This window comes from Telopea speciosissima, chromosome 1, assembly GCF_018873765.1.
Source record: "Telopea speciosissima isolate NSW1024214 ecotype Mountain lineage chromosome 1, Tspe_v1, whole genome shotgun sequence".
Lineage (NCBI taxonomy): Eukaryota > Viridiplantae > Streptophyta > Magnoliopsida > Proteales > Proteaceae > Telopea > Telopea speciosissima.
Genome location: NC_057916.1, coordinates 85,828,825 through 85,847,648, shown reverse-complemented (window position 1 = coordinate 85,847,648; position 18,824 = coordinate 85,828,825). Strand labels below are relative to the sequence as shown.

The window sequence follows — 18,824 nt, the reverse complement described above, 5'->3', positions numbered from 1 at the left end:
AAATGAAGATTAAAGCTTGGAGATTCAAGATTGAAGCTTCAACATCAAGAGAGGGTTTTGGTGCTTTTTTCATAGATTCATGATCAATACTTGTTGGTTGACTATGTAGTTTTTATATGTGATACAATGTCCACCCACACTCATTTCAGTACTAGCTACTCTCAAATGGTAGGATTTGTTACACACTTACACTTGTATTTGTTAAATTTATGTCTCTTTCCAAGTTTCTAACAATTATTAACAAACCGTCAAACCATCACCATGTATGATTATGAATATGATGTTTAATGCATAAATGGTATATGGTTTGATGTTTTTTAATTCCTAATGCTTAATTAAGTTGTTTTACACCTCTACTTTAATTATATGTGTTCTAAATATTGTGTGAAATAGCCTAGGGTAGAGCTCACCTACGTTGTAGACTACAAAAAAGGGTCTGAAGTCAAAGTACCATTTTGGGTTTGAGTTTGTAAAAACTAATGTTTCCAATGTGTTTAGAAGGCCTAAAATAGGGTGGGTGTCAAGTTTCAGGACCTATCTTGGCCATATGGCTACTGAAACCCACCACCGAGTCAAGACGGGAAAAAATACACCAAATCGCCAAGATCTCGCTAGAACTCGGTTTCGTGGCCTAGCGAAACCGGGGGCGAAACCGAGACCTAAAACCTTTACTAAAAGTAGCTATAACAAGAAAATAGAAACTAATTAATTAATAACAGCTAAAAGATCTTTGCAGTTCCGAATCTCTCCCAAGCAAGCTGGCTTCATGGGGCCCACACCAAGTCCACGTGAACAGTGCCACATGAACAGTACCACATGAACAGTGTTCACTGCATCAACAACATGGGCACCAAATCACAAGATCATGACCACAAGTAAATGGATATACCCGATGTTTTCACCACTTTCAAGTCTCACCCATCCAATGCTTAAGGGTGCCAGCATTAGGCCCAGCCAATAGCACAAACCCTAAACTGACCAACCATTTGGTTTACTAGTCCGGTTTCAGTTTTCAGCATAAGTAAATTTAAGTTTCAGTTCAGCCTTGGTCTGGGCCAATTAGACGGATAAGCCCAACCAAATCCGGCCAATTATAATTTAATAGGACCAACCTGTTAGCCCAATAAAAACCAATTTTGAAATTTTCTACCATCTCTTCCTCTCACTTATGGACTTTCGCCTCCCTTTTCATCTTCTTAAATTTCCAATGTGGGACTAAAAATGAATGCATTCTCTTAGTCCTTTCTCCTCCCCTAGAGCAAAAGGTTATCTTTTTCACTCGCACATTGGAAACTCATGAGAGGGAATAGAGAATGTGATGCCTACAAATAATGCTAGGCAGCCCACTTGCACAACTATTGGTTTCAATCTTGGGCCCAATGGCCCAGTAGACCAAGACCAATAAGAAGCACTAAAACCGAAACCGATAAGTTATCGGTTTTGGTCTTAAGTCTCAGGACCAATAAGCGTATCAGTCTGGTTTCGTTCTTGCTCCAGATAGGCGGACATCTAAGGTCAGCCCGACCCAGGGTTTAAAAACATGGAATCAGAATCGGTCTGGATAGGCCCTGGAATCAATGTGTAGATCCATATTCCTAGTTTCCGTAAAAAGGATCGGTCTGATTCGGATTATCTGGAATAGGGATTGGCCTCAGGCGATCCAATCCAATTTCTAAATCCCTGGCCAATAGGACCGAGTCATTGGATACCCTTACTAATGCTCACAGATTTCAGGATAATTACAATTAGCATCTGAAAGTGTTAATACCAATTCCATGAGACATCAATGGCTCTTTCTCTATGTCAAGGCTTCGAAAGAATGACACTGCCAAAGGTAAAAGAATTAAAACAGAAGGAAAACAACCCCCCCCCAAAAAAAAGAGCAACAAATGATAGGGGGAAAAAGAAACTCTAATCAATGCTAGGGCCGCGGATTTAGAAATAGGAGAAAGAGAGAAAGGACAAGAGTAACTTTCTCATCGATGCTAGGGCTATAGATGGAAATAGTGTTGCAATTTGTTCTGTCAGAATTGATTTGAATTGATTAGTCAACCACCCTCCCTTTTTTTTTACTGTCCACCTTTAGACAAAGAGGGCTGCTGCTAACAGAGTAGCCTAAAAGTGAAATTTTGCCACTTTTTCGCTTTCACAGAATCGATACGAAGAAGAGGAATAATAAACTGAGATGGAAGGCTTCAGAATCAATGAAATCATATTTTAATTACAATTCCCTTATAGTAAAAAAACATTAAAATTGAAAAATGTCGTACAGGATAGTATATATTTTGGTAAACTACATACATATATAAATAAAAGTGATGTATTTTAGATGTAGCTAATATTATAAAAATACAAGGAATTCAAAAAATGACAAAAAAATAAATAAGGCAACTGGAATAATTTACTAAAGATCCTTCAAATTAAAAAATGACACGAATACATGCAAGGGGTCCATTTTGCACTGTCTGAGTCTGAAGTGTTTAATCATGTCAAAATTAACATTTTCAAAAGCTCATATGGATTCCAGGTTTTCCCTAATACTGTCACTGAAAAGTTCTGCACTACAAACATTCTAGAAAATAACAATTAATTTTTCTCATATTTGAAGGACAAAAATTAACAACAGAATCAGGATTTCAAAACTTGGACACACTGTTAATAAGCTGTACCCATCATAGTACAATCTCTATACAAGCTCTCAGAACCTAAACTGCAAAGATTTATTGAATCATCTTGGCTGACATGGAGGACCTGATAAACCAAAGTTCAACAAACCCTTCATGGCTACATGGAACACAAGTGCAAGTGTGCAACAGAAACAATGAAACAACACCACCAACATTACAGCTTAACATATATTCCACTATTAAAAACTAAGCAAATAAAAACTTGGGAAAATTACATGATTAGCTACTTTTGGGTTTTCATTTACAAAACTGTCCACCCTATGTTTGAGTTAACAAAAATAGACAAAAACAAGTTTAGTTTTACAAAACTAGGCAAAAAGGTAGCTCTCCTTCCTTCCTCGGCAGTTCCACTCTGAAAAAATCTCTTTTTTATTCCTCTGTTACTTGAGGTAGCAGAGAATGGCGGTGGCTGGGACAAGGGTAGGGTTGCAGGGAACGGAGGATGCCTGGGCGAGAAGGCAATGACAGGGGTAAAAATGTCTAAAAAAGTAAGTGTGGAAGGGAGAGACACTATTTTGTCCAGTTTTGTAAACCTTAACTTGTTTTTGACTATTTTTGTTAACTCAAACATAGGGTGGACAGTTTTGTAAATGAAAACCCAAAAGTAGCTAATCATGTAATTGTCCCTAAAAACTTTCTACATTAATTCTTCATTCTACCAATTTTCCTTTCCTCTTTCTTCCATTCATGGATGAAGAGGATTCAAGGAATCAAAGCCTTCAAAGAAGTTTGATTTCATTTTTTTCCTTCTTCTGGTGGAAAAAAAAGAAGACTGACATTTGCAACAGCGGCACATCTCCATTAAACCATCAAAGTAATTCTTGAAATTGTATACCAAAGAAAATCCAGAAATTCAAATTGTTAATTTGAAGGAGAATTGTCCGAAAAATAATAATGAAGTCAACTTCCCATTGCTGCAAGACATTATATAATGACTGGAGGAGAATTCATCAATGGACTACAGTAAATATAGATCATAACAGACCTCTAAGCATTACCTGGTCTAATAAAGTCAGAAAGACCAAAATCAATAAGCTTCATTAGAGCATCTTCATCTCTTGTAGTAAAGAGAAAATTCTGTTTAGTAGTCAAGAAAAAGAAAAATCAGAAGGAAGGTGAAATTAATATGACTATAATGATAATGTGTTAAAACAAATATGACTACCTTTCTTATCCAGAAATGTGTTACCGATGCATACCTCTGGTTTTAAATCACGGTGTACAACACCTTGAAGATGACAAAAGGCAACTACATTTAAAATTTGGACAATAATAACTTTTGCATCTTCCTCTGTGTATCTTCCACCTCTGGAGCAAAGGACAGGCACATTATAAACTTCAATAAGTTCCTTTAACCCAAAAATGGATAAAAGAATCCAGAGACAGAACATATGAAAAACCTTCACCAGTTTTAATGAAGACAATAAGCAACCCCCTACCTGGATAAAATTCTGTCCAGCAGTTCACCACCTTCACACAATCTGATTCACCAAAAAGAAGGGGGAAAATCAGAATGATATAATGAGTTCATTACAGTAGCACATTTTGAATCTGTGATTCCTGTAACTCAGAAAAGAAGTTTGACAAACAAAAGCATAATTAGTTACATCTTGGGAATTAATGCAGGCTATGCAGCTACGGCTTAAATTTGAGCCATGTTTTAGTATTAGTTTGGGTTGGGCCTTAGTTTTTGGACTTTATTGTTGTAATGGGCTGAAATATAAAGCCCAAAAGTGGGGTTTTAAGGAGGTGCATGAAAATTTAATATTTAAATAGTGGATTCAATGTTAAGGATTTATTTTATATTTTATTTCTTAGTTTTTAATCTTTGAGTTAGTTTAGGAGATTTCTTAGCTTTCTAAGAGTCCTAGTTCAGAAAGTAGATATTATGTTAGTAGATGAGCCAATCTAGGAGATTTTTCCTGTTTCTATAAAATAGCCCATGATTTGGGAATTAATGGATTGAAATGTTTGTTTGGAAACTTGCGAGCTGGAATTTCTCTCTTCTCTCTTTTCTCCCTCAATCTGGCAAGAGATCTTTCTTTTCCCTCTTCTCTGTTATCTCTCCTTCCCCTCTCTCTCTCTCCAATCGCATCTTACTCTCCCTCTCTCCCTATCTTCTCCTAAACTTTCTATTCTTTCTTATAATACCGATTCATCTTTAGATCTGGATTTCCAGAACTAATCCTATTTTATCCCCCATATGACATCACCATTTCTCTTTACTTCTAATTTTCTCTCTCCTACATCGACAGAGCTTTCTCCCTCCTCTATTTCATCTCATCGATCTTAAGCTTTTTACATTATTTTATCACTGATTTATCTTGAAATTTATTCACTGAGATGTAGTAGTTAAAAAAAGGGTGTACCCAGTGCACGAGGCTCCCGCCACTACGGGGTCTGGGGAGGATCATAATGTACACAGCCTTACCCCTGATTTCACAGAGAGGTTGTTTCCAGACTCAAACCCATGACCACTTGGTCACAGTTATTCTATTAAAATCTCACCGTTAGATATGAGATCAAATCTGGCCCACGTCTAGCCATTAGATTGAGATCTCTTCCATTAATTAGTGGGCCATTACCCTCTGGCCAATCAGATCTGTCAAAACTGATAGATCTGCTTCAGGAATGCGAACATTTTTCAACCAATTGTCACTTACCTGGATGCAGTATATATCAAAGGAGCATCCAGATCAGACATTAGAATAGGAGTTGATGAGTCAAGTTCTGACAAAATTCATCTTCACGAATTTTACAGCATTGAAAAGATAAACATAAATTTAAAAGCATAAACAAAAGAACTTGAAAATATAATTGAACCAATCATCACTATTTGGATGCAGAATTCTGAGAAGGAAACTTACAGACCAGACATAAGACTGGGAATTAATAGTTAGGTCCTGACAGAGTTCATAGTTGCAAAAAAATAACGATTACATGGACGAATAAATCTAAGAACTAGAAGAAGGCCAGAAGGGAACAGGATCAAAGTAATAAGAACAAAACATATAGGATGTAGCAGTAGATATGGCCCCATATGTAGTGGATGTAGATCCCTGACGCAGGATTTGTGTAGACAACCCTAAAATAGTTGTAATAAGGATTTGTTGAGTTCCATTGAGCATTTAAAAATAAAAAATGATGAAGGGAAAAGAGGAATGGAGAGAAAAGAAAATTCATAGATGAAACGCATATATAATAAAACAAAAAAAATCAATCGTGAATTGCATTCACCATAAATAAGCCCCATATAAACCACATGAGAAAAAGTAATGATAAAGACGTACTCCATGACTACGTAGACATTATTGGCATCCTCGCATGCATCATAAAATTTTACCAAATTCTGGTTCCCAGATAAAGCTTTTAAAATTTTCACTTCTCTGCGAACATCTTCAATTGATATTGCTGTCGTCATCTGCCAAGTGTGAAATAAAATTCTTTAGTTAGCAAATAGGCAAATACAGCTCAGCATGAAAACCACATTAGCTAACCTTGCCACACATGCAAAAATAAATAAGATGCAGATCATTGAGAAAAAAAGAAAGTGAAGCTAACTTACAATGAATTCACTTGAGCAATTAGCTGGAAATGGTACAACTTGTACAAGCAAAGACATATCAACCCTCCCCCCCCCCCCAACCAAAAGAAAAAGGACATGATGCCCTTCGATTGAAACCACCAAGATTTCATGAAATTTTTCGATTTTGACAAAGGTCAAAACAAAACTGTGTGTGACCCAGTAGAAATGCAAAATTATCAAAATTTTGTGGTTTTGTTTCGGTATCGTGTCGACCAAAATATCACAAACCTTTTATATAAATTACAAAAGTTGATCAAAATGGGTCAAAAGTTCATCCAATTTCATTTGTTTCAACAGTTTTGGTTGAGAGTGGGGTGTGAGGAAAGTTGCCAGAAAACCCTAGAATTCCGGATTTTTGACAAAATCAACCCCCCCCCCATTTCTTGGTGAAACAAAATGTCGGGGATCACTTTGACGCATCTACAGCGATGATTTGTGGTATTTGAGTAAGATTTGCGCAAGATTCAAAGTTGGAGGTATACCCTTTTTCCCAAAATTCATTTCTGCAAAAAACAGAGTAAATATTTAGTGACTGGCCATCAATATTTTATATGTTAGACACTGTTGGTCAATCTATGACTTGATGTAGTAGGATTTAATTATTTATTTTTAAAATTTTACAGTTAAAAATGAGTTTCTTCAAACAAATTTTTGAAAAAAAAAATATAGGGTTAATATATATTGGTTGGGGCTTAATTTTGTACATGTTAGCCTTATATGTATACAGTCTTTTTTATCGGTACCGCTACTACCGCAGTAGCTCTTTGGTTTGGTATTGAAGCAGCATTACCTATAGATAAATCTCTAACTTTAGGTCTTTTTCAAATTGATTCAACCATAAAATAAAATAAAATACTATGACGTATGTATCTAGGGAATGGAATTGGACCACCGAAATGGTCAAATGAATTCAGTAGCCAAAATGTACAGGATTTCAGTCAAGTTTAGACCGAAACCCAAAATTTTGAACTATGATGATGCTAATTGATTTCAGACAGTAAGTAACCACTCTTCTACAGTAGTATCAATTATTATACTGCTGCAAATGTGATCTCATGGAGGGGTAAAACCAGTAAGAATTTAAATAGCCTGCTGCCCAGAGCTAGCCATTAAAGACAGAAGTTTCATAAGATGGAAGGAACTGGCACAGCTAACAAAAAAGAAAGGGAGAAAACCAAAAGGCAGTGTCACATATGCCAGAAAGGCTCAGCTAGTTTTGGTCAGCGAAATACTTTTGCATAGATCAAATAATGATTGCCAACAAACCAAAATTTCCTAATTTTCCAGTCTCTGAAATTAACACACAATAAAACGAAGCACTTCTGACTTGCATTATTGCCTAAATTCTTCTCCCAGACTCACAACTATTGCTCAAGCACTCTTGAACCTTGTTCTCTTAAGAAATGTAATTATGAGGCCCTCCAAAAATTTTGTCTTTTGCAACATAACGGAATGGCGAAGGACTGATGTGTCTCTCTCTCTCCAGATAAATTTAATGTGTTTTGATGATTGTGAATCAACCATCCAGCTTCTCAGCCATTGGCATCTACGAGGGAGGTTTTGGACCAGATCTTCAAGTTGTTCTGAATTCTCTGGGCCTCAATAATATCCTAGGATCTTTTGGATATGCCATACGTCTCTTTTAGCAAGACGGGCGAGAAAAATTATTAGAATAGAGTAGTTTTTTCTTTGCCAAATTGCCCGAGGCTTACGCTTTTTTCAATCCAATCGTAGATGTTATGCCGGTCATAACTGTGTTTTTTTTTTCTCTTAGCCCTTTGTTTGGCAAGCTGCTGTAAGTTTTCGATGAGATCTCTTTAGTCCTACAAGCATTCATGATTTATTCGGGAAAAAAAAATTTTGGGTGTTAGTGTTACCAGCAAGAGCTTCATTTAAGATGTTTTAAATCCCCTTCTTACAATACAATCATATTTAACTCATCATTACCATATTATTCCTACTTAATGTGTGGTGGACTTTATCTAAGTCATGACCCTCCATGTTTTGCTCCTCTTCTATTACCTCACAATCAACATCCGTTCCCACGATTTTGTGTCATTTCATATTATTCCATCCAAAATGTTATTTGTTTTGTAAAACTCTAGTAACTTCGATAGCTCGTTTTAAATACCCCACCTCTAGTAACCTCTAAGCCCATTTGGGTCCTCTTCTGTTACCTCACAATCAGCCTCTTGTTGCCAAAGTAGTGTGCTATTTCTAACTTTCCAATCCAGTAAGTGGCATGTTTTGTGAAACGCCAGTAACCTCTAGTGCATTTGAAATTTCCTCTTAAATCCCTCGTCTCCGATGAACAAATTTCCAACAAGATGTGCAACTATTCAAAGTACCTTCTCAGGAAATCCAGATCACCTTCTTCGCTAGGTCAATGGGCAAAAAAGTGCAGCCAACAGAACACTTCTTCTCAACAAAGCAAGAACTACCAGCTCAACTATCCTCGACATAACTGGTTCTCCACTCCAATAAGATGAGCCCAGCATAGTAGAATACATTCTCAGACCCCATCATTCCTATCCATCAACAGCTTGATGCAATAAATTAGTCAATCTTCCCCTTGAAATTTGATAATGTTCTTCACAAACTTTAAACTTGCTCTTGAAATCTAATTTGGCGATCAGTCTTATAGAAACACATGACAAAGAGTAAATGTATGAAGATTTTCTGACAGAGAAGATTAAGCCCATGTATTAAAGTACTTTTGCCTTTGATGATTCAGAGGACAAACCAGGATTGTTCTGTAAGTCCTAGGATGCTTTCAGTGAGGGGAAAAACGCAGGTCAAAGAGATAAACAGATGCACACACTAGCTTAAGACATAAGTGGATGTCCTTTCCCATGATCATCTGGTAATCCAATATTTTAACGGAAGGCAAGCTAGGAAGATAGAGATAACTAATTTAGTCATTTTACTATTTGGGGCCTGTGAACAGCAAAAGAGTATAACCAACAAACCGTTGCCATGAAATTGCAAAGTTTAAGTTTAGAGTGAAGCCTACGGAAGGCGTGCCGAATATCAATCAATCGTCGCTGCTCAGTGGAAGGGAATAATTAAAAGACACATCATCGCACCTTAGCTTTAGAGATGATCTTGACGGCAACAAGGTGACCTTTAAGCTCCCCTTTCTTGCCTTTGGCCGAGCACGTATGACCGAAATGCCCACGGCCAACCTCCTTCCCCAATTCGTACTTGGCCTCGAAATTCTTAGAATACCCAAAGCTCTTGTCGAGCGGGCGCTCAACTTGAGTGCCGCCATCCTCAGGGATCGGACCCTCCTTAGGCTTAGGGTGTCCAAACCGTTTGACAAGGGAGGCCTTGATGTGCTTTGCCGGTGAAGGAGGAGGGAAGGGGCGGCGGAAGAACCGGCGGGGAGTGGACCTCGCCGGTGAAGGAGAGATTCCCGGAGGAAGAGGGCTGGTACCAGTGCCGTGAGGGTAAGGGCTGGGCCAGGGGCTGTTGGAAGAGGAATGAGACGAGTTCTTCACCGCCGGCACGCTGACAGCGCCGTTACCGGCAGTCGAAGTGGAGGGCGTCTGAGGACGATCACCGGCGGGGGAGATGTTGTCGTCTTCTTCGACGACGGAAATGTTCTTGCCGTAACACTGCCCCATCGCTTGCTACGACGTCCGGAAATCGAAAGATCGGTCAAAGTCCTGACATACAAATCAATCGATTCTCTGTACGGATCTGAGGATTTCGGCAGCACGGAAAAACACACAGAGAGAGAAACCTACAGGAAGAGAACGTCCAAACTGGAGAGGGAATAAATGAATTTGAGTCAGACAGGAAGACAGACACACACACAAACAGCGAAGTCACAGAAGAAACCAAAAGAGAAGGTGAGAGTTGGCGTAGCCTGAAGGGCGAGACAGAATGAGACTGCGCAAGCATACAAAGTGAAGAGACAGAGAAGAAACCAACGACGGAACGAACGAGAGAGAAGATCTAAGGAGATTAAAACCCATGAAATCTCTTCGGATATTGAGAATCCCTATGCTATGCAGAGAGAGCTGAGCGCGGGAGTTTTTTTTTTTTTTTTTTTTTTTCCTTAGGGAACCCGGCCCATCAGATAGGCTAAGCAAACACTGGGCCCATGTAAGAGCCAACTGCTCATATGTAGCTAAAGGCCGTGAAAACCATGGGATCGTATTTAGGTAGCCCAAAAAGATGGAGAATAATCAAACTCAAACTTCCGCTTCTTGAGGTGAAAAGGATTCGCCGTTTTAAGTATGGAGCCCACGTAGTACCTTTACTCCCGACATTTCCATATCCAATAATCTTATTAATTTTAGGAAGATTGCTATTGGGTCCGGCAGATTCAGGGTTTGAAATTGGATCTGCCCATTCGGGCAATCGGTTTTGGATTCGGCCCTGTATGGGTGTTAAAACCTAATCCGAACCGATAAAACAACCGAAACTGATCAAAAAAAACTGGATCGAATCAAATCGATCCTTATCAAATTGGTTTTGGGGTGGGGTATGATGGGACTACCTGAATAGATCGCACCATAACCGAACTGAATGAAACCAATAAAAACTCATTGTGTATGAATAAGGTTATGACTAAGTGAATTGATGTAAATGGAATTATTACAAATCAATAAGTATGAGATTATGAATAGAGAAATTGATTTGTACCAATGTTTCCATTGATTTTGCTACGAACTTTATTTATTCATTGATTTCAATATTAATTATCTTCCATTTACAATTTATTCTCCTCTGGTCTGATTACAACATGAACACATTATCGATCTTCCGTTTCCTTTTTCTTTACATGTTTGATTTGGGGAAGATGATTTAAATTGTTTTTACAGGATCTTTCGTCACTATAGGTTATGAATGTAAAATTTCAATGTAGTTTAAGCCCGTAAATAAATCAAAACCAAAAACCGATCAAAAACCAAAAATCTTTAACAGTTCGGTTTTGATCTTACTCATTTCCAGACCCGAACCGAACCGAACCAAATTTTTGACACACCTACATCCATGTATGAAAATAAGAGTTTAAGGTGCTTTTTTGCCGATTTCCACCAATTATGTCAGTTTCTAATGAGAACAATCCAAATACCAATTCCTTTTCTTTTTTTTTCTTTTATTTTTTGTAAACCCTCAATAGGATCTATTAAAATATAAAAGCAAATTTTAAACAAAAATGTGGGAAAAGATCCTCTCAGTTGTTGGGGTAGAGTATGCTAGCATCTTTGTGTCTATATATTTCCTCTTCACATGAAATGACATCACTACTTTCTAATGTCCGATACCATTTCCTCGCACCTCATTGGTGCATTCCTATATTCCATTTCTCTTAAGAACCCTCTTCCTAAAAACGTAAGGGCAAATGTTTCTATGATCGATAGACTAGTTATGGGTTTTATCGATTAATACTTCAAACACAAAATGAATCATTTACCTTCCTACTTATTGACAGGCATTTCCATGTATACATCTACTGAAACTCCAAGCACTATCAGGTCACGATTAATTTGTCAAAACTTTGATTTTGCCACATGATGAACTCTTTTTGTATTGAAGCTTAACGTGAGAACAGAGGACTTTGGGTCTATTTTGTTCACAAAATTTCAGTCCGATTCGGTTCTATCATGTTGAAATAGTAAATATCCAACCATGACTAATTTATGTGGACCACTAGATAATAAAACATTTTTCACTAATTAAATAAAATTATTTCCAAATTTAGGAAATCGCAAACCCTATATGCCTCCTAAGTGGTAGTTAGCTTGAAATAATAAATTATATAAATTCATAATAATTATTATTAACCTACAAGTTCCTCACTACAATGGAAAAAAAAAAAACACAATAAGTTGGCTTTCAATATTTATTAAATTATTATTCTTTTCTCAATTGCTAAGTTAATGATGGGAGTGAGAGAGATACTGTGCATAGTGAACTACCGTTGAATCTTAATTCCATTAGTTAATACATCCCTTCAAAAGAAGCCTCTTCGGAAGTGTAGACCTTGTTGTGCCCAAACAAAAGATGGGGCAAAATGATCGCCTCACCCACCATGAAAGGTGGAAATCCCATCCGCATTGATGCTTTTGCATGAACTCCCATTGCCACTCCTGGATATGGAACATATTCTCATAAGTTTTTTATTATTTCTTTTCTCTTTAAAAGTGAATCAAATTTTGCCTTGTGAAAGGGGGTATGAAATATTGTGGGTTCAGAAAACTCCTTCCCCTTCAAAATCATGGTCCCTTTTGGGATTTGATCATTATAAAAGTGAAGTTAGGGGTGGAATATTGAGATCAGATACTGGGGAAGTGCATGGAAGATTTTTCGGCCGTCGTTCTAAATAGGTTTTGTGATACTGTACTATACTATTATTGTCCAATTATGAATCCCATACACAAATGATGACACAAGCACAAACAAAGCGAATACTACACCGTGAAGACAACCGCTAGCACAGCTGATGCTATCTCTATCAATCAGTAGGAGGTCATGGGTTTGACTATCCTACTTCATCGGGGAGGGGTTCAAAGCTAACAAGTGTAGATTAAATATAGGTAAAAAGAACCCTGAAAGACAGTGTAGCCCTTGTGCCTAGATCGAGAGGTGCGCATATTACCACCCCTGCATCTATGAAAGGTGAAAATCTCATCTCTGTTGATACTTTCGCACACTATTCCCAATGTTGCCTGTCCAGAAACCCTCTCCCTTAGACATGATATATTTTTTTTGGGTAAAAGTTGTGCACAACGCCAGTTCAAAAAATGAAATTTGCATGCCCATCACATATCATTGTTCATGTGAGGGGATGATATGTCATAAATGCCCCTCTCTCTATTGTCAAATTCAAAAGAAGATTCTCTCATTCGCCTGAAACTACATACACACGGTCAATTGAGCCATTCATAGCACATAATTACTCTTAAAATCAATCTTAAATGATCAATACCGTAAGACCTATGCTTAATAACAGGCCGGTCTCAATATATAAATCTTACGCATATCATATAGTTTCTAAAAATTTTGACTTGATTAGTTAATTTATTAAGAATAGTGGCTCAAGTCAAGGCCAAATATTCAATCTATAACTACAAAATTAGAAAACAAAGATAGTTAAACTGATTAAACTCCTCACTGTACACGTGTACTTAATTTAAGCGCAAGTGTGATGGCGACAATTGACAATTTGACAGGCTCAACCACTACCTTTTGGTGGATTTGTTTGACCCATTACATATATAAAAGCACTAGTTTATGCATTTGTTATAGACGTTTTAGAGCGGGTCACGTACTTAATTTTGGCCTTCCTTACTTATAACAGAAGAAAGATTATGCAAACAAGTCTAAGTAGATTATAGAATTTGATGACTAGAGCCACGTGCATAATTATGGTACCTGCCCTTTTGGCCATATTAATATTTCAACCTGTATTGTTAAAGGGGTTGTCATAAGTGGTCATTTCAGTTCCCATGTGAGGAATTGGAGGGGAATTAGAGGGTGTCAAAATTGGAGGAGATAAAAATTCTTGTTTTATATGGCTATTTTAATGTAAGGGATTTTCTTTTTGGCACCTCTTAAGGTGCAGGTAATTGAAAGGGATTTTCTTCACCCCAAGCTGTAAAACCTAACACAATGCAAAGAATAATGAAAAAAAAAAATAAACACAATCACACAATGTGTATAAGGATTTACGTGGTTCGGCAAGATTGCCTACGTCCACGGTGAGATGATATCTATTTCACTATCAATGGAGAATAGGGTTACAGTCGCTCGCTCCTCACGCCTCTCTTAGATTTGCAATACAGAGAAAGAACACTTGCTACAGGTTTATAGTGAAACCCTATTCATGAAATTTACCGAAATACCCATATAATCCTTAATAACTCAGAAGTCAAGACACCAAAAACTCAACACAAGCTCTTTTCCATAAACTGAATTCTGATGCTGTTGGATCACAAGATAAAGCTGGAGTTGGTTTCATTAGTTGTAATAGCTTGGGCCTATTTGTCTGTGCGGTTTCTAAACCAACAATTTTCTCCTCAATTCTCGAAGGTGAAGCCATAGCAATAAGATCTAGGCTATTACAATGCATCTCGGAAGGTTTTGATGATATCGTAGTAAAAACGAATAACAAAATTTTAGCAGAGATCTTAAACAACAGAAATACTCAGTATCCTCCCATCATGGTGATTAGCCTTATCCAGGATATAAAATACTTGTTTACTGACGACACTTGTTTACTAGTCCTTAGATCCTACTCTATTCACCGTATTTTCAGGGAGACTAATAGTTTGGCTGACTCCCGGGCTAAGAAGGTTTTGTCTTGTGCGTGTTGTACAACCTGGCCTAATTCCCATCCCTGGTTATTTGACCTTTGTACCTCAGATTCCTTGAGCTTTTCACGCTATAATCAATAGATTTCATTCCACCCAAAAAAAAGGTAATTTGTAAATTTACTTTCTTGTCATTTTACTATAAGGACTAAGTTTCCCTCCACCCATAGAGGAGTTCATCCACCATCCTAGGGTTCACTAACCCCTCCTAGGGTTTTAGTATGTTCCAAAGCACTTGTTGACCTACAAATTAGCAAGTTGAATTGTTTGGAAACCTTTTGGATATTAGTTGTTATTTTTTTCTTTTCGATTTAAGGAATGATTTCTTTCATTCACTAATGATACTTGATTATGATTTGCAATCACATTAGTAATTTACTTTAAATGTTTTCACTCTCATGTACTCATCTTGTTAATTATGGAGTAATAATTGTATGTTAATGATAAAAATCAGTTGTTACGAGATACTAGTAGTTGACCATCAAAATACTAAAGTTTATCATGTAAATTCAAAAACATTGTGACCCCTCCTCCCCCCCCCCCCCAACCCAAAAGAAAAGATTTTATGGTTATCAATATTGTTAATCGTATTATAATCAAGGCTTGAATAATCAATAATAATAATCGAGCCTCAATCATAAAAATAAATGAATAGATATAAAAAAATGTATATAAAAATCATAAGATTAGAGTAGGGTTGGAAAAATGAATGGGAATTTTTTTTTATTTTTTTAAGAACAAAAAGAGAAATTGACTAAATCAAAGCATTCAGAGTTACATTGAAGTTTAGTTGTCCCTTAACATGAGATCAACAAGTAACAACTAATAAGTTATAAATTATATGTACATATTGTTGTTCCATCACTTGAATAGTAATAAACTTAAACATTTTAAAAGTTTTTGAGATCTTCAAGAGGTCAACAAAAAGCTCCAACGGCCAACAAAAGGGTTGTGATATGTCAAACCATCCTTTCATATCGTCATTATGTGTCCATATGTCGAGGTCTACGAATCCCATCTCCTTTGCCCCTTCTAAGCCTTGCTACAAGCCTCTTGCCTTCGCTTTTTATGAATATCCTACGAAACTAAAAATTCATATAACCCCAAACAAATTAGTGGTTAAATAGAATAACAGATGCCCAACCTGCTCTCCCACTAGTAGCATCAAAATGCTTCAAGAGTGTTGTCCTAGTTAAACTAAAATAAAATTTAATGAAATATCTATAAGTTTAACAATGTTATATGAATCTAAGACTATTTGGTTGAGTTGAATAATATTTATTTAAAGTGACCATGTTAAACTAGGAAAATGCTCTCTGTATAATGTTATATCACATAAGCTTTTATTAATACATTGATATTTACCACATAACAAAAAAAAATTCGACATGTTTTTTTTTTTATGACATGTTACCTATATCAATATCTATATATTCAATAATTTTTAGTCGGAGTTCATATCCCCACACAGAGATACAACACTTGCAAATATAACTTAAAAACTTGGCTTTCATGGATGTTTATATAATAGTTGAAACTACAAGCTCATAAAATGGTTAACCACATGGTTGAAAAGAGCCCAAATTTTATACATAATTAATTCATGAGGTTAGTTACACATCTAATGGTTGTCTATAAATTCGTCCTCCAGATGGCTTCAAGATGGAGGGCAGTGTAAAATAGGTTAGTTCAATTGTCATTGAGAAAACTTTTACCCTTTTTTAGAAATTATTTTCCAATTAAATGCTGTTATCTTCTGGTATAATCAATAAATCAATTTTTTAAGACATGTCATTAACGCACATAGATATAGATATGTATTGATACAATAAAAGTTTTTAGAATACATATTTAAGAAATTAATAATAAATAACTAAAAGTACTTGTATCATGTATCTCATTGATTTATTATTCTAAGAAGTAAATGGTTGAGATGTCACCAAAAATATGTTAAAAATACAAGTGCAAGAAATTATTGTACATGGCCCGCGCTGGTGTAGGGGCCAATAAGAGCACACAAGGGCATCGACATGGATGAAATTTTTTATTTTACAGGGGTGGGGAGGTAATTTTGCGCATTCATGTGTCTGGGTGCATGCTCCATGTAGTCTGACGGAGATTTAAAGCTTGCAAATATGAATTAAAACTTGACTTTCATTGATTTTTATGATAGTCAAAACTACAAGCTCATAAAATGATGAACCACATGGTTGAGATGAGCCTAAATTTTACACATCATTGATCCATGAGCTAGGTTAATTACACATCTAATGGTTGTCTATAAATGCATCCTCCAAATGACTTAAAGATGGAGAGCAGTGTAAAATAGGTTAATCTAATAGTCATTAAAAAAACTTTTGCCCTTTTCTATAAATTATTTTTTCAATTAAAATGCTGTTATCATTGGCATTATCAATAATTCAAATTTTGAAGACACATCATTAATGCGCATGGATATGTATTGATACAATAAAGATTTTTAGAATACGCATTTAAGCAATTAATAAATAATTAAAAGCATTTTTATTATATATCTCATTGAGTTATTATTTCAAGAAGTAAATAGTTGAGATGTCACAACAAAAATATTGAAATTTAAACAAAATATAAGTGCAAGAAATTATTGTACGCGGGCCATGCACCAGCGTAGAGGCTAATGATGAGAGTGTGCAATGGCATCAATATGGATGAGATTTTTTTATTTTACGGGGGTGGAGAGGTAATTATGCACGCTTATGTTCTAGGCCCAGACTCCATGTAGCCTGGCAGAGATATTTTTTCCAAAATATAATATGTTGACGAGTCAAGTTTCTCTTGATAGACGTGTCTACATAACTATATAATATGTTGACGAGTCAATCGAGCTTATTGCAATTTTCTAATATGATTTTAAGTTTTAAAGTTTAGTTATTTCATTATCAAACTATTGTAATGGTGACATTTCCCATTTAATTGCAAGTATGTAATGGTTTCACTGTAGGAGTTTTTTCAACAACAAAATTCCAAATTAATAACACATTGATCAATTGTTTTTAGGATTCATCATTCCAAGTGGGGTTCATGGTGTAATGACTCTTGATATTGTTGGCATAAAAATTAAGATGGCTTTCCAGCAAAACAAAAGAAATCATTGTGTACCAAAGGGTGGGGGGGGGGGGGGAGATAATTATTGGAGGGGGGAAAAAAACTATAGGCATGGGACCAAGTATACAAAGGCATCAAGTACTGAACTTAACCGATGTGAGCTATAACTCCCAATAATTCAACACTTCTCCTCACGTGTTGGTATATCAGACTCTAAACGGTGATAAATAGCTTAGTAAGGACAACAAGTGGACTTATACTCTCATACTATATTGGACGGTTCAACCAAAAACCAATGCATTAGGTGGAGATAGCTAATGAAATAAATGAAGGCACGAAAACCGAACAACAATACATTAATAGTAATTATATCTTTGGTTTCCAATAGTCAATAAAAGGGTATTGACAAATTATGAAAATATTAATACAAAACATCTAACAATCAAAACCAAGTTAGGACAAAATATTTATAATTAGATGCAAGTAAAATGAAACATATGGAAATGCCAAAAAAGATAATCACACCACATCTAGAAAATTTGTCTCATTCTTTTTACGGCTTTTCTTTTAATATATGATGTTCAATAGAATATCAAAGATAAACCTTAGACTTAATCTTCTTTTTTTATGAAAATATTTTATTTCTTTTCATTTAAATACAAGTTTCTTAATATGGACACAGATCACCACATTGTCAGTGTAGATCGAATGGAATCTCTCACGCCAAGTCAATAGAAGCACAAGAGGAGGTATCACTTGATTCATATTGAAAGGACCCACATGATCACAAATGAGAGAGAATGCGACGGGTATGGCCATATGGCTGGTGTGAAATGGTGATACCTAACGCACAACATCCCAAGCACTAGTCAATGGATCGGGGCTTCACTGTAGACCCCATTGATTGATTGCATGTGCATGACTCTAAGAGTTTGATATCAAATGCTGTAAATTGGAAACTTTTTTTTTGTTATTATGATGATAACCGATTAGATCAGTTTGTTTTTGGGTTTAAACCATAGTACAATCTTATATTCATAACCTATAGTGAGGAAAGATTCGGTAAAAACACTTTAAATCATCTTCCCAAATCAAACAAGTAAACAACTTTTTATTTATTTTTTGTGGTAAAGGGGAAGT

The 18,824-nt window shown here is 36.1% G+C and overlaps 1 protein-coding gene across 2 annotated transcripts in view; it reads right to left on the bottom strand.

Annotated features, from left to right (window-relative positions):
• Positions 1 to 10,199, bottom strand: part of LOC122644028 (CDPK-related kinase 3) — a 65,402-nt gene extending 55,203 nt beyond the window's left edge. For both annotated transcript variants that reach the window (XM_043837627.1, XM_043837632.1), the window contains exons 1-5: positions 9,360 to 10,199; positions 5,978 to 6,108; positions 4,127 to 4,168; positions 3,887 to 3,995; positions 3,686 to 3,764 (exon numbers count right to left, since the gene is read on the bottom strand). In XM_043837627.1, the coding sequence (XP_043693562.1) occupies positions 3,686 to 3,764; positions 3,887 to 3,995; positions 4,127 to 4,168; positions 5,978 to 6,108; positions 9,360 to 9,899 (901 nt within the window). In that variant the 5' untranslated portion in view covers positions 9,900 to 10,199. The remainder of the gene's footprint in view (positions 1 to 3,685; positions 3,765 to 3,886; positions 3,996 to 4,126; positions 4,169 to 5,977; positions 6,109 to 9,359) is intronic.
• Positions 10,200 to 18,824: the final 8,625 nt, after the last annotated feature.